The sequence below is a fragment of the Stenella coeruleoalba genome, assembly GCF_951394435.1.
Source record: "Stenella coeruleoalba genome assembly, chromosome: 3".
Lineage (NCBI taxonomy): Eukaryota > Metazoa > Chordata > Mammalia > Artiodactyla > Delphinidae > Stenella > Stenella coeruleoalba.
In genome coordinates, this window is record NC_137148.1 from 76,539,377 (window position 1) to 76,556,972 (window position 17,596).

Consider the following 17,596-nt stretch of genomic DNA (forward strand, 5'->3'; position numbering starts at 1 on the left):
ATGGACCTGAATGAGGGCACAGATTGTTCATCCATTGAACGAGTGGAGTCAGAATTTATGGACCCAAATGCACACAGGTCTATAAAAGCATTGGGTGAGCTTACCAAAATTCCCTCCTATTTACTTCTATATTCATGGTGAAATAGAAAAAAAAGGTCGTCAGCTGACAGTTTGAGTTCAGAGGAAAAAGTATGAGAGTAATTTAGGAGAATGGGAGAGTGATGGACTAAGGAAATGACATACAATTGCCAGGGAGCATTAAGGATCCACTTAGCATTGAGCTCCCCTTTAGACTAGAAGTAAACACTCACACCTTAGCATAATTTAGTATAATGCATCCCAGGATGGATGGTGCCCAAGGAATGATCAGAAGACTTGGGGTCTGGTCAATCAGTTTCATCATTCACTTAATGTAAGTCACTTAACCTATCTGAACCTCCTTGTATTTTTGCCTGTGAAATCAGGATATTCACACCTGAACTGGCTTCCTCATAAGAACCATGAGATGGAACATGAAGAATATCTTCTAAAATGTCAAGTGCTAAACACTTCAGAGATTACTAGAAGACTAGACTGGGTAAAATTAGAATAGCCCAAGGAAAGGTGAAGGGCCCTAAGGGGTCCTCAGGTCCAAATGAGGTCTTTCCAGGAAAGATGGCCTGAGGGCACTTAGGACAACAGGTGAGAGGTGACATGAAAAGCAAAGGAAGTCGAGGAGGACATTACCAATGAGTACTGGCTACTGTGGCCCGGCGCTGGTGAGGCTAGCTTAGCTGAGGACACAGCATTCAGCAGACACCCAGAGTCAGGGCTGCCACTGACCCATTGACACTCTTGTGTGAGTTAGAAATAGGCACCCCTTTCTCAAGACCCTTCCTTTACTTCCACTCATGAGAAAACTGGCCAAGTATACTTACCGTATTAGAATATTTTCTTGACCTACACTTGAAAATTTTTCAGGCAACAAATTGAAAATTTTGTTAGGCCTAACAAACATGAAAATCTGCACTGTTATTGTGTGCATGGTGCCCCCTAGGGTTGTGTAGTGCACAACAGCACACAGCAATACTGTCTCCGCTGACCCTCAGCACTAACAAACCCACTTCACTGACCACCATCTCAAGATTATTCCTTTATGCCTATATTTACAGTAATATCAGAATATAATGTCATTTTAAGTTTTTAAGGTGGAAATTGAACATCATTGGCTTCTTTGCTTTAGGCTATACTCTTGGTAGCCCTGGATTAGGAGGGCTCTTTGAAGACCATTGACTTCCAGGAAGGATTTTCATACACATTCGGCAGGTGAGAATTCAGTGGTACATGTATTTTACGTGCACTGTCCTATTAAAAGCCAAGCAGCCGGGTCTTCCCTGGTGGTGCAGTGATTAAGGATCCTCCTGCCAATGCAGGGAACACGGGTTTGAGCCCTGGCCCGGGAAGATCCCACATGCTGTGAAAAAACTAAGTCCATGTGCCACAACTACTGAGCCCATGTGCTGCAACTACTGAAGCCCGTGTGCCCAGAGCCTGTGCTCCACGACAAGAGAAGCCACGGCAATGAGAAGCCCGCGCACCGCAACGAAGCGTAGCCCCCGCTCGCCGCAACTGAAGAAAGCCCGCGCGCAGCAACGAGGACCCAACGCAGCCAAAGATAAAATAAATAAAAATAAATACATTAAACAAATTTTGTAAAAAGCCAAGCAGCCATTTAGAGAACAAATAAGTTAGAGTCTCATTTCACTGGGGCCCATTTTTCTAGCCAAATCCTATGGATTAGAAGCTCAAGTTAAGGAAAGAAAGAATCATAAGAAGTTGTTTAGCAAAAGGTCAAATCCAGTTTTCCTTTCTCACAGACTCTATCCATTTCTTGGATAATTGCCACCTCGTGATATAATCACTGATAATAGCTACCATTTAGTGGATACCTAGCCTGGCACTCAGCTGGGTACTCTAAGTGTATCATCGCATTGAATCCTCTCAACCAACTTATGAGATCGATATTATTAGCTTCCCCTAACAGATGAGAAAACTGAGGCTTGAAGAAGGGAGGTAATTTTGCCCAAAGTAAATAGCCAGTAGGCTGAGAAGTCAGGGTCCTAACCAACTCCCTTAGCACCCATATCCACCTGCACTCAGTCACTGGTGTGTCCGTCTCACTTGGCACTCTATAAAATGACAGTTAGAGTGGTGTCATGAGCGTTTTAGACTGCTTGCAGACCGTGAAATATTATATCTCTAAGTTTTAAGGACTTAGCTTAACACTTGAAGACACACCATCGAAGCCAAAAATCATGCGTTCTTTCATCTGTGGGATCAAAATTTGTCATGCAGCATCCTGTACCTCCTGCATGTCCTCGGAGCAAAGCAAACTCAGCACCATCATTTGAAAAGGAACTCAGCCAATAACATCATTTCTGTATGTGAGGGTCAAGTGGTATTAGAACGCAAATTCTAATTTTAAGCCTCACGAAAATATTTCAGAGCTAAAACAATCCACATCTTTTTTAAACAAGCCAAATCACTGAACAAAATTTTGTCTACAAAGCCCAAGTTCACCCACCCACCTGTCATGGCTGCATTCTTCGTGATGCTCTCCCTGGTGGCCTAGAAAAGTTAGCAGCCTTAACTAGTATACTTGGAGGAAGATTCCAGAGTATGGCAGCATCTCATTTCCTTTGTCTAATTTGATGGAAAGTGGTCTCTTACCAAACGGTGAAGGTGAGATCAGGGGAAGGGTGTGAAATATCAGTTTAAAAATAACCACTTCCCATCCACTGAGACAAAGAGGTGTTGAAGGACCCAGTGATTTTTACAACACTGAGCATTAAGGAAAACACTTGAAGCTCCTAAATCCAGGGACTCAATGACTTAAAGAGTGAGAACCAACCCCACTGACATCACAGATCCTTCCTGCAGTCACAGTGTTTCTGGGCCACCCCAGGAAGATGCCCCAGAAACATGAAGACTTTAGTCTGGATGCGATCAAGATTCCTTAGTACTTTGGCTTTCTGAGAGAGAAAATTAAAACTATCTGTGCCCTTTCAAAAAAATATCCAATCAACAAAAAATAAAGTCAGGGGCTTCCCTGGTGGTGCAGTGTTGAGAGTCTGCCTGCCGATGCAGGGGACACGGGTTCGTGCCCCGGTCCGGGAAGATCCCACATGCCGCGGAGCGGCTGGGCCCGTGAGCCATGGTTGCTGAGGCTGCGCATCCGGAGCCTGTGCTCCGCAACGGGAGAGGCCACAACAGTGAGAGGCCCGCGTACCGCAAAATAAATAAATAAATAAATAAAAATAAAGTCAGGAAATCAGGCATCAGGAGTTCAGGTATTTATCTCATGGATTACTCAAGGACTCTAAATTTCTCATACTTTGCTATCTTACTTGTATTTCTTCTTACATACAAACAACGTAGCAAATCCCAAAGAAGATCCTCAGATGGCTTCGGCACAACAGGGTGAGGAATCATTTCCTATTATTTTAGAACAGCTTGATCTAAATGAGTGCATCTTAACAGTTTCCTGACTGTCTCATGGCAGTACCTGAGGTGATAAGCTCTTTCTGTAGGTGTGATGGGGACCTGGGAGAGAACTGGGGTGGGGAGAAGGGAAGAAGTTTAAAAGAAATTGGAAGCCTCCCTTTAAATTTCACTGTATGTATAGAAACTGCCCTCAATTTAAAAAAGTAGAAAATTGCCACCACTGCAAAAATTCACTTGCCATAGTTCCTAATCTGACTCAGCGTTCTGGTTGCCTAGATACGGATGTACACAAAAGTTCCTCCCCGACTGCCACTGCCGCAGAAGAGCCAGATGAACCTGATGGCCCCCTTGTTGGCTCAGCCAGTGACCAAGAAAAGAAAGCAAGTACTTTTAGATATTCATATTCAAAATAGAATATTTTGCTCAGCTTCTTTAAAGTTTAATGTTGCTTAGAGAGATCTAAGGAGTCCTGGAAGAGTTGCTTTTCTTTTCACTCTCCCACGTCTCCTGTTTGTCCTGCTTTGCAAAAGTGACTGATGCCAGCACAAGCTGCAAAGAAAAATGTGTCGATACGTTCATTGCACTGACTTTTAATATGTGGAGATAAAAATTAACAAAAATTTGACAATTATTTTTGTGAAGATTTAAAAGGAAAGATGATAAACTCCAAGTGGAGACATTATCTCTAACATAAAACAGAGAATAGCTAACTAGAATTTTTATTGGTATGGACTTGTCATATCTTCCCCATTAATGAAAAAGAACATTCAAATAAGCAGGGTTTTTAGACTTTGCATTGTAATTCTCAAACTCCTGACCAGCAGATGCAGCCTCTTGTGATGGGAAGAGGACTGGAAAGCTAGCACAATGTCAAGGACTGATTTTTGGTATCTATTGGCTGTACCACATATTGGCTGTGTGACTTGGACAATTACTTAAACTCTCCTGTTTCCTCTGTGGTGAAATGGGCTAATTTGGCCTATCAGATAAAGATGTGGAGTTTGAATGAGCCACTAAGATAAAGGACTTGGCAGGTAGGAAGGACATAGTCTGATTATTATCATAATCTATATGATCTTAAGTAAGTTCCGTCTCTGATCCTCAGATTCCTCACCTATAAAAATAATTATCTTAAGTTCTTTCTGTAATAAAGATTTCAGTTACTTAAGGTAACTATTGTTATCCATAAGTTAAAGGTAATGATTCCCACCTTAAAGGGCTGTTTCAAGAATGAAATCACATCATATATGTGAAAGTATTTTATAGTCCGTTAAGCCATGAAGCATTATTATGAAACAGATGAAAACTAATACATGTAAAATGTTCCATAATAATCATAAAGTTGTTTGTGAAACAAATTTGATATAATTATGCTTAGTCTGTAGGAATAGGGGTGGAAGAGCTGACATATTCAGTCAGCAAAAATATAAAAATTTAGTCTTAGATACATCAAAAAATTGCACGAAGAGCAAATAAATATGCCACAATGTTAACAACTTTTGCTTTAGAATTAACGAGAATTTTTTTTCTGTACCTTTTACTTTTTCTATATTTTTCCAAACTTCCCTGCATTGTCAGGTTTCGCATTTGTTACTTTACACGTATGTGAGTTGTAGGTGTGCTTTTAAGAGGATGCTATTTATAGTCTTCCAAATAAGACTTAAAAATGAACAAAATAAAAATGAAACAGATAAATAAATAAATAAAACAGGCATATCCAATTGCTTCACCTCGGAAGGAGAAAGGAAGACAATAGGCCAGTAACGTAGTGCCCTTGGACACAGTATTCATCACACCCTTTCATTCCACAAGTACTCACAAAGGACTACTAGGTTCCAAACATACAAGGCCAGGGACCAGCCCACAATCTCCCACAGGCCAGACTGTAGCAGCGGAGAGACGAGAAGGAAAGAGCTGCCGTTAAGTAGGTGAGGAGCCCAGGGCACAGTACTGTTCCAGCTGGAATCCAGAGTGAAAACAGGAACCAGGGCAGAGGACCAATCTCATTCTCTAGGGAGTTAGGATGGTTTCCATAACGCGGACACCTGGGTGCCCAGTGTATTAGTAAATCCACTCTCCAAGGGAAGACCTGGCTTCGGAGCATCAGACCCATTGCAAACCCCACTCAGCACTGGGGAGAGAGGATCTAAAGCACAGTCACAGCGGCTCACTGGCTCCATCTGAGCAACCTCAAGCTTTTTCTGATTCCCACCACGGAGTGGGCTGGTCAGGAGAGCCTGATTATTGTCAGGTGTCCTATATTAGCTTCTTTGATAAGAAACTTACCTTACTTGTTTTCTTTAACTTTTATTGGAGGAGAGGGGTTCCAATTAAGTTTCTTTGGCCCTAAATTAAGAAGCAAAATGTGGTCATTCCTAAGGCATTTGCAAAAGGAATGATTTCTGTAGTGGGTCTTAACATATTCTGCTCATCATTCTAGTATATAATAACGTAAACCAAGAAAAAATATCCCAGAAACATATTTTGCTTAAGTTTTTAACTGAGGTGGAATACAACTCATACTCTCCCTATTGAATCCAATTCAGCGAGAGGCTATTAAAATGAAGGTAAATCTGTCTTGTTTTTTAAACTTAAATAAGAGAACATTAGAGGTTAAAACATTTTCAGCATAAGCAAAATAGTGAGTACATTTAGTAACCTCTTTCCTCCTAGAAATGCTACAAAATTATGAATTTTCATGCAAGTAGAACTTTCTAGTACCATTTTATTGAATTAGTTGTGTTCATACGGCCAACTATGTTTAACACTAGAAGTTATGTATGTAACTGTGCTCTGTACTTTTATTTCTCATTGACTATAAGAATCTGACATCCAGATTTCTTAGAAAACAAAATTATTTGAACAGACTACTTTTCTAGGTTTCGGCTTTGTTTTCAAAAATTAGCTGATTCCCCTCAGAATTCACCATGTCAGGAATAATTCACTCTATGAGGACATCTTTAGTAACTCCGCCAATAATCATTTGCTATTTCATTAAAAAATTATCCAAGAATAATCTATGGCTTTGACTTTTCCTGAAAATTTTTCTTAACTATGATACCAAATCTATGAAATGTAACACTCTAGAATCTTCCCAGAACTTGATTTTGATTTTAGCCTTGAGCAGTACAAATGGGGGTATGTGCAAGATTAACTGGGCTGGTGATCTATGATCTATAGCACATATTTTGTTTTCAGTTAAAACATTATAAGATGGATAAGATTTCCCTGTAAAGTAGCTAATGATACATTTTAAACCCATGATCTTTGTTTTAGGTAAGATTATCTCCAGCCAAAATGTCAACCAAGAATTCTACAGATCTAGTTGAATATGTTGACAAGTAAGTCTGTGAATTACAACAGTTTTAACTATTTACTATACTTTATGATTACGTTAGAAATTAAAGTGCCTGAATGAGATCTTTGAGTTCATCTAAACTAGTTCTCTGCTTTCAGAAGGACTGCATTAAATCGTCTCAAGAAGACGAACCTCTCTCTTATTCCTCTCTGATTAACAGAACAAGCCAATTTTACTGTTTCCTCTTTAAGTAACCGCCATAGATTCCTATAGATTTATGAATAACACAACATAGGCAATGAATGACATACGACAAGATCGGATATAGTTAACTGTGACTTTCAAAATAAATCAAATAAATATGTTAACATTTCATGATAAAAACTCAGGAAATTTTGAAATATATTAAACTAATCATCAGAACATTTTTGTTTCTGCTATTTACAGTGTCACACCTGGAGCTCATCCAGGGAAGGTCTACAAAAGGGGGAGAGCTCCGGGGACTTGGAAATATAGCATACAATTGATAACATGTACACTGTCCAAAAGATCCTAGAATTCCAATTTGTAAAGGAAGGATACAGGGCAAGGCATATTAGTTTGAGTTTCTATTTGAGTATGTCAGAGGGGGATTCGGTCTGATGTGCACATTAATGTTCTCAGGGCACTTGGGAGTTAGTCTCAGGCTTTCCAGTAATTTTCTGCATGACTTCACGCAGTCCCATATGTCTCTGGGCTTGTTCTCTCATTTGCCAGATGAAGAGGCTGAACTAGAAACTCTCTAAGACCCACTCACTGTATCTTTAAAATAATTCTGATTCTAAAATATACATCATGACCACAGTGAAAAGAATTGACCAAACAAAGAAATGATTCAACATGAAAAGAAAATGGATTTTCCTTTTTTAAATTACTTTTAACAATGAAGATGACAAAATTTTAAAAATCACTAATATTACAGTATGTTCACAATTAAGAATTTCCCTGTTCCTTAGCCAGCTGAACTTAAGGCATTCCAAAAAGTTCAACCACAGTATTTCAGCCCCTCTTTTCATGCTACCCGTGATTTGTATTTGCTTATGTGACAATGAGGCTGTAATTTAGAGAATGGAACCAAACAAGGGGAAAGGGTTTTGTTTTTGTTTTTGTTTTTTTTTTGCGGTACGTGGGCCTCTCACTGTTGTGGCCTCTCCCGTTGTGGAGCACAGGCTCCGGACGCGCAGGCTCAGCGGCCATGGCTCACGAGCCTAACCGCTCTGCGGCATGTGGGATCTTCCCAGACCGGGGCATGAACCCGTGTCCCCTGCATCGGCAGGCGGACTCTCAACCACTGCGCCACCAGGAAAGCCCGAAAGGTTTTTTTAATGTTTAGAAATGAGACATTTGGATCGATGGCATTTTTTCTTAGTTAAGTACAATGAATGTGGTATGCACAAAAATAATTATTGTAAAGATGTATTGGCTAACCTTGCCATCCAAGGAGAACACAAAGACCTATTCCCACCTGACTCTCCACATGACAAACAAAATAGAAATGGTTCTTCTGATCTGTCAAATTCCAGTATGAACCCAAGTGGATTTCTTTAGCTCAGGATGGTGACTTACATCATAGGAAATGAGAGAAAATTCCTGGAAGATGGCAACAAGCTTAAAACGAAATCCAAGGAAATTTTTGCCATTTCTTGGATTCCAGAGAAAGTAAAATTAAGACAAAGGGAAAGAAGTAGTCTATAATTCAGAGCAAAAGCATGATGACCCCAACATTCATTTCCGCCGTGATCCCTCCCATATCCCTTCTCTTTTTGTCCAGGTCATATATCTAAGAACTTTCTATGTACTGCCTAAGATGGCTGGTTTTCCTTTGGTCTCACTCCTCTAATCTCCCAGCGCAGGCTGCAAACTCCCTAAAGGCAGGGACTCTCTGGCCTTAATGCTTTCTGATACCCCTACAGTAGCCTATCATGATGCATTGAATATCAATTCCTAAGGAACTGTAGTTGACAGATTTAATGGAGAATAATGGTGGAGCAATTGAATCTTTAGGGCTCTGCTTAGAGCAGCAGACTCCTGGGTAGCTGATTAACTGGAAAAGCAAAATGGCATTTGGGCCTTTCAATCATCAGTGCAGATATTTTGAATTGACATATCGAATCCAACAAAATAAACATAAAAAACAATAATTTTAAAAATAACTTCTTCCTCACAGTCATAGTATGTATCGAATGGCAACAAATGTATTGATATGCAAGTGGGGTACTCACACAAGTAAAAGTCATTATCGATTCATTAAACAGCCTGAATGTATGTTGCATACTCTCAGAGGTTCTGCCTTATAAATCTATGTGGGCATACTTATAGGCAATACTAAAAACAAATAATAAAAACAACTGAAAAGAGTAAAAATTCAGCAACAAAAGAGATGATGCCTAGTCTATGAACAAGGTTTGTCTAGAGATGAGCACATTAAAAAGAAAGGCAGACTGAGCACGTACAGGGCCCTTCTCAGCCTCAGGCAGCTGGAGCATCACCCACACTTGATAAATGTTAGGTCATATTAATAATCCATGCAGCAGGGGCAGGCAGAATGCTTGCAATCATTTCTAGGACAATTATGGTGACATTATATTAAAGGCAGTAAATAATTCTGATTTCCACATGTGTTTATAGATTCACAATGAACAGATGTCTGCTGAGTTCATGACGGTGTAGTCAATGCTCACTTAAGCTTAATTAAGCAGAAAAGCACCAGAGGCTTTTTCTTTTTCTTCTTTTTCTTCTGCTGGTAGAAGGAACATGGCATGGAGGCTAGGCACCTAGGTCCACTCTTGAATCTGCCTGTAATCAGCTATGTGACCTTGAGAAAACTAAAATGTCTTTGCTTCTCCAGGCAATCTCTGCCGCCTCTATAAAATGGGGTGGGGTTTTAGGTGCCTGAGTCCCAAGGTCTGTCTCTGTTCAAGGTAAGACCCAGAATTCATTTCCAGAATGCAGATCAGAGCCACCACTACTTTCTATTTCTCAACTCTGCCCACAGTTTAAACTCATAAACACTCTTTTATGTAATAAAGTAAGTGGTTAAGATTTAAGAACATATGTTATTCCCCCACAGGATTTCATATGGTGTAGAAAACAAATACTGCCCATAAATTACTTTTTATTCTCCTTCAGTTGATTCTCCTGAAAAAAATAAGTTTCTCACCACCGAATCAAATAATTTCTAAGGTCTCTTCCCTCCCTTAGATTCTTTGGTCTTCAAAAACTGGTTATAACCATTTATTCACTTAACAAATATTTATTGACAATCTACTACATGCCAGGCACTATGCCAGGCACTTGGAGGGTTTTCAGTGAACAAAACAAAGACCCTGTCCTCATGGAGCTTTTGTTCTAGTAAGAGGAGGAGATACACATTGTTAGGTGGTCTGGCCAGGGTAGAGTTCATTGAGAAGTTAGCATTTGAGCAAAAGCCAGGAGATGAGAAAGTGGGCCATGGGGACATACAGGAGAAAGCTAAGTTTCTAAGGCAGGAACACTCCTGTGGTGAGGCAGAAACAACACAGGGACAAAAAGGACTGGAATAAAAAGGAGGGAAGTATAAACCCGAACTGTAATGCTATCTGGGCCAAGAAAATGAAATTGTTTTGTACTGAAGAGTTGTCCAGGCTGGGCTACAGCCAATATACATCTCAGGAATTCTCTCAGGAGTACATTTTGGGAAGATGCGGGTCTGGCTGACAGCCAAAGAATAGTATGCAAAATTTGGATGTATAAAACTATCAGTGAGTCAAACGGACAAAATAATAAATTAGTAATGATCTCTACTTGTAAGTAGAATAGGGCATTCAGGGTCTGGGAAGTATTCATTTTCAAGGTTTTTGTCTTAGTACCGTGGCAGCCATTTTATTACACTGTGATGCATTGCTTTTGTTGCTACATGAAGACACATATTTCACATTAGAGTACACAGGAAAGGAAGACCAAACACTGTTGGTTGAGCTTTTTATGGGATAGGTCGTGTTAGCTTGGAGATCTCTTGGGTTTTATTTTGCAGTATCGTATCCATCTTCAAGGGCAACTAGCTTCCAGGTGAGAAAGCTCAAAATAGTCTGCATAGCTTCTAAAAAAAAGATACATGGGGCACTCTGGGATGTTAGCAAGTTACTTATTACCTGACAGACCCCCTCCCACCCTGCACAGTTCTCTAGCCCCACTGACCGCATTCAGCGTTAACGTTTCCAGCTCTTACTCCGTGTTAATCATCTCATTTAATCCTCACAATAACCCTAAGAGGTGGAGAGTGTCACTATTTTAAAGATGAAGTCACTGGGGTTCACAGAGAAGTCAAATACTTGCCCAAGGTCACACAGTGCAATGACAGACCAAGATTCTAACACAGATATCTGTGTCTACATTATTCCAAAGCCTATTTTCTTAATCACTGTCTATCCACACCCCCTGCCAGCTATCTTCTCAACACACACACACATAGAGCCTGGGACATCGTCACCTCCAGCCCATCCCTCGCAGCATGGAAGATGTGAAGGCAGCCATATCTGATCTTCCTCCATGGGTGTCCCTGTGTGGGATGTAGGCAGCCTGGGAGGCACTACCATCAGCCACAGTGCAGTCTTTTACTCTCTCTCTGGCATCATCTCACTGTGCTGGGGGTGGACACAGCTACAGGAACTGGGCATTACCCACAGCACTCCCATATCAGTCCAGGCAGGAGCTGCCCACATGAAGCTTAGTTCCTCCCACCCCAGGAGGGACTGAATTCTTCCCACACCTGAGAGTTTCTGCTCAAGTGTGAGAACTGTGCTGAGGTGAGGCCGAGGCTAGTTTCAGTTCACTAGAGCAGAGAGGGAGCCCCTCCAACCTCTGGGCCACAAAGAGGACACTTAGTGCTCCACGGAGAGAAGTGAGCCAAGCAAAGGTAACTGGGGTGAAAAATTACATGATGTTGGAAGCAAGTTTTTTATATATATATATATATATATATATATATATATATATATATATGTGTATATATATATAAATATATATATGTAAATGCAGAGGAATATATTTATATATACAAGTTATATATAACATTATATATAAACATATGCATCTTGAATACATATTTATATATGCAGAGGAATATACATGTGTAAATATATATGCCAGTTATATGTATATAACTTTATCCCTATAAATATATATACCTTGAATATATATTTATATTTATATAAATATATGCAGAGGAATCAATATATCTTATCTCTCTGAGAAAAATTCAAATATAACAGGCAGAACTACTAACTGGTCTAAACAAATGTGCTGTGGTGTAGGGAAAAAGAGTCAAGGGGGCAGGTTGAAATGTTTCCCAGCTGGATTACTGATCATCTTTAAGCTTTAGTTTCCACCTAAATTGAGAAAAATTTTACTTATGCCAAGGACAAGTTGTGGGGATGAAATGAAATCATGTTTATGAAAGTGCTATGTTGTCTATAAGCATCATGGAGAGATAAAACAGTAATAATAATAGATTCCTTACATTTCTCTTGGGCTAGAAGCTCCCCTCAAATAATTTACCATTTGTATTAGTTTCCTAGGGCTGCCACAATACAGTACCTCAAACTGGGTGGCTTCAAACAGTATTATCTCACAATCCTGGAGGTTAGAAGTCTGAAATCAAGGTGTCTGCAGGTTGATTCCTTCTGAGGGCTCTGGGGAGAACATGTCCCATTGGTCTCTCTTAGCTTCTGGTGACAGCCAGCAGGCCTGGTGTTCCTTGATTTGTAACTGCCTCGCTCCAGTCTCTGCCTCCACCTTCACGTGGTCTCCTCCTTGTGTCTCTGCCATCACACAGCCATCTTCTTACAAGGATATCAGTCATACTGGATTAGGGGCCCACCAACCCCGTAAGACCTCAGTAGGTATGACTAATCACATCCGCAATGACCTCTAAGGTCACATTCTGTGGTACGGGGTTGGGGGGGTTAGGACGTCAACATATCTTTTTGTGGGGACACAATTCAGCCCATGGCACCATCTAATCATTACTAATAATTAGAACAAGAACACACGTACGTGACCCTTGTAGACATTACAAAGCACTTCAGATACATTATGTAAATTGAAAACCTTCAGCCAAACAAGTAGGGCAGGAGTCATCTCCACAGGACAAATAAGGAGCTCGCTTCTGGACAGCTTAATACGGGTTAAGGGTACTACGTGGCAGAGGCAGAGCTCGAGCCCCCAGTCTTCCAACTCCAAGTAGAGTGTTCTTTCCCCTGGAGACTCACATATAACTCTCAGAGCCCAACATTAGCAAGGTAATATGGGTAAGCATCTCAAGAGCCCTAGAAAACGCTGTAAGAACTCCAAACACCCTCAAAACAACTTGCTGCTGCCATTTACATGTTGCCCCTGTGTCACCCGGGTGTCCACCGAGCCCCCATTCACACAAGGACTCAGGAATACCTGCCAACCCGAATGCCTCTACCAGAAAGCCAATCACAATAGGTACGTTACTAATTCTGTAATTTAATTGAAAATGTTACTGAACACGGGGAGTTTGCCTCACATATTACATAACTTGCCTCTGGAAAAGATCCACAGCCAGTCTCTTCTCGGCCAGGTCATTATTTGGAGTCCTTCCCTTTCCTAGCTCCTCCACGAAGACCCCATGCTGACCCAGCCCCGCTGGGCTGCTTCTTCCTGTTATGTGTTACTTAAAACAGGAGATGCCTCCCTCAGCCACCTACAGCATTCAGCCCTGCGTAAAACTCAGCAATGGAGGCTTCTAGAGTCACCAAAACCATCTGCCAGGGTAACGCTTAGGAACAAGCAATGGAGAAACAATAGAAAAGACATTTGCAGTTCCACCCCTCTACGCACACACTCACAGATTATTTTTGTGAGGCAGTAAAATATTCTCTGAAATGCCACTTTCTAATTTTTTTTTTTTTTTTTTTTTGCAGGACTCTATGCACTGAGAATGTAACTAGTCATAGAATAAATCTCACGGAAATGAAAATTCTCTTCAGTTATGCCCTTTTGTGTTCTAGAAAGGGGCTTAAATTTTCAAATTTTTGTCTCTTGAATATTACAGGTTGCCGAAATGGTTATTAAAATCTAAGTAAATTTAGTGCTCTAGTCGCAAGAACAGAACGGGCAGAGAAGTGAGAGTTACTATGTACCAATGCATCTGCCAGCAACAGCACAGCTGGTGTAAGTCACATTGAGTTGCAGAGAAATAGAACTCAGAGTTTGTGGAAAATCTGTTCAGATTCAATTGTCAGCTACATAATCAATGATTTATATAAAGTCCAAATATCCCTCTGAAAAGGCCCCCTAGGAATACTTCCTCCTGTGGTTAGTAACTCCATCTGCACGAGTCTGGAATATTCGTTATATCTTTCTTTCACAGTTAAATTTAGATATATAAGTCCCACTGCTATGATATGCTAATAAAGCAGTGAATTTTTTAAATTCATGGTAGCCACATCTCGCTACTAATGAAAAGCCTCAGTTTTTAAACTTGTGGATGATCTGATGTTTTGAACAACAGTATTACTAGGAATCTCTCTTAGAAGACTGAGAATGTTCGTGTGTTGAATGTTATTCCAGTCACTGATTTAGAAAAGTCAACTGGAAACTAATATTCTCTTTCCTTACAGCAAAAAATAGGAAACATATATATAAGCTCTATCTTCATCCTGTAGGAATCATGCAAATAGAACTAGACAGAGCATGATTTGTTGCTTCATTAAGCATCATTAATAAACAACAATAATAATACTCCAATACTAAATCTCAGACATGAAAAGACATTTCAAAAAGGAACATTCTCCACTTAAATATAAAATAACTTTTAAAAATAAATGTTAAGAGCTAAAAGAAAATAAGTAACTACAGTCCATCATTTATGTGCCATTTAATGTCCCATGGTTGCAGGCAAATACATTCACATAGCGCTAGGTGCTGCCCTGCAAGGCTTCCTTCCATGTGCCAAAGAGCAACAACATTGAGGCCAACTCTGAAGGCAGGACCACAGGCTGGCATCTGAGCAGAGGTGGCAGCCCTGTTCCACTGGCCCATCTACTGGCTTAGGTCTGTTTCCTCAGACCTTTCTGGGTACAATGCTCTTGCTGGATACAATCCTGATACCAGCCAACAACACACCCGAAGACTGAGTGCACATAGGCCCTGTGTGAGCCTGGACGGCAGTGCAGGTCTCACTGGTCTCACTGCTCCCTACCACCTGCTTCTACATGTGATCTCAGAACTTAACAGCCATATGGCAAAGTGGCCCCTTTACCTCTGTCTAAAATGAATGAACAGAAATATTTGGTTGGTAAGTGGTGGAACCTATATTCTACCCTTGGTCTACCTTGCCTTCCAACTTGCCAAGATGCCTCTGAATATCTGCATGATTTAAAATCTCAGAGTCCACATTTCACACCTCAGCACCTCATTATATGTTCTTTACCTTTATGCCTTCAAGACTGGTCATGACTCATATGACCAGTCTTAAATAAATCAGTGATGTTTAGTCCTAAGAATATATTAGATTCATCTAAGTGCTTATTGAAAATACATATTCTTGTTCTTCCCCTCACCCCCAAAATTATAATTTAGTAAGTCTATAGTTGTGCCACGGAATCTGCATTTTAGCGACTTCCCTCCCTTCTCCACCCCCATGATACTAATGCAAGTTTCTTCACAAGAAACACTGAATCAGACTAAGTTACTGGAGGGACAGGACCTTTATACATTGTACATGGACTAGAGTAGACATTTAGTAAATATTTACTGATCCATTTCTATTTCAACTGACATTTTCATTGGTAAGTTACTAGTTACAGATACAGTGCTTTCAGCTACCCATGAAAACTCCAACCAAAACGGCTTAAATGTAAGGTCATTCATTAGTTCACATTAAAAATCTAGAATTTGGTTAATTTGGAGGCTTAACAACATCATCAAACACCCAGGTGTTTTCTATCCTTCTTCCCAGCCATCCTCTTTCCCCTCATGATCACAGGTAGCTTCAGCAGTTCCAGGCATCACACACAGACATGACTACATCCAGCAAAAAAGAGAGAAGGTTCTTCTTGGGTATGTCTTCTTAAAGGCAAAGCAACCTTACCCAAAAGCCCCACAGTAGGTTTCCCCTTTGCATCTCATTGGCCAGTATTGCTTCACGTGCTCCTACCTAAACCAACTGCATCTCAGCCCAGAAGAACGGGACCACCATGGTTAGCTTGTGCCCCACCCCACCCTGAAGGACATGGGGGACAGGAGGACGTACCGAGTCAGGCAGAAGCAGGGATGGCTATTAAGAAGTTAACCAACTGTGTCTGCCACAATGAGAACACCTAAGAGAGAACAAATTCTAAACTTGGAGAGGAATTCAGCGTGATTTACAAGGGTCTGTACAGAACAAATGAAGACCTCTCTCACCGGCAAATCCAGGCCGCAGATTGTCTGGAGTCCAGAAAGAAGCACCAGCTCAAGGAAAACAATGAGTAAATCTGCAATCCACTGCTAGGCTATGTGTCACCAGCAGCAGGGCCTGACATCCTCTTCCCTTCTGCCTGTGACTCATACATCCCATCCAGGGTAGCACTGTCAGCATGCTGGGGTTTTAGAAAAACGGATTTTATATATATGAGGCTCCATTTGGTAGTTTTCCAGAAGAACATTTTTGAGCCAAATGAGTGGTGGATGGAATCTTACTACTGAAACACTTAGCTAAGCCATCTCTGTTCCTCAGATGTGCAGGTGACAGGAAAGATGAATCTCACCCAGGCTGAAGCTATTTTATACTGCTCGAGAAAGGAAACGGAAAACTTTCAGGCTCTAACAACTTGGAGCTTTGTGGAACCATTTTTTCCTCCAATTTTCTAACAACTGAGACTTAAGGAAACAGTTCAGCTACAGCAATCAGTCAGTCAACAAATATTTATTGACCACCTGCTATGTGTCAGGCACTCTTCTCAGTGTTGGGGAAACCGTGGAGAACAAGTTAGATGAAGTGCCTGCCTGCAGGGAACTTTCATTCTAGTGATGAAGGGCAGAAAATAAACACAAACAAGTAAATATGATGATTTTAGGTAATGACAAATGTTATGGAGAAGGTGAAATGGGGTATTATGATAGAAAGTGACTGAGCGGAAGGTTTGCCTGAGGAGGGGATATTGAAGTTGATACTTAAAGAATGGGAAGCAGGCAGCCATGAAGAGACTGCACTCTAAGCAGAAGGAACAGCAGATCCCGAGGCTCTGAGCTAGGAACTGCTTGACGTGTTTGAGGAGCAGAAAGACATTGGTCTGTGTAGGGAAGAGTGGGAGGAGATGAGGCTGGAAAGGAGAGCCAGGATTTTATTTCCGGAGAATGGAGGAGCCATCAGAGGGTTTTCAGTAGGCAAGTTCTATCGTCACACTTTTAGAAAGATCACTCTAGCTGTTGTGTGGAAGATGAACTCTTTGTTAGGAGGCGAAAGTGGAGGGGATAACGGTGGCCAGGACTGAGAAGAGAAGAAAGAACTCTGGAAAGAGAAGCTTTGAAGCCTGAGGACCCTTCTCTTTGTCATTTCTGCTGTCACTCTATTAGGCCACATCAGCAGCGTTAATCAAAGCGTGTCTTCTGCTTCTGCTTATTATCTCGTAGAATGACAGGAATATATGGGAGTAAAGGTTAACATTTGATTTTGGAGTCAGACAGACGTGAGTTTTGAATTCTGATTCTTGGCATCTCCAAGTTGTGTGACCGCTCCTTCTTCTGTCTGGTAAATTTTCTCAATCTTCTCTCCTAAATCACTAATTC

At 40.9% G+C, this 17,596-nt stretch overlaps 1 protein-coding gene across 1 annotated transcript in view; it reads left to right on the forward strand.

The window, feature by feature from the left end:
- FAM81B (family with sequence similarity 81 member B) overlaps nt 1-17,596 on the forward strand; it is a gene marked incomplete at its 5' end in the record, with an annotated part of 53,121 nt that continues 35,525 nt past the window's right edge. The window contains 3 exons of the mRNA XM_079918630.1: nt 1-94; nt 3,760-3,863; nt 6,760-6,824. Coding sequence (XP_079774756.1) covers nt 1-94; nt 3,760-3,863; nt 6,760-6,824 — 263 coding nt within the window. The remainder of the gene's footprint in view (nt 95-3,759; nt 3,864-6,759; nt 6,825-17,596) is intronic.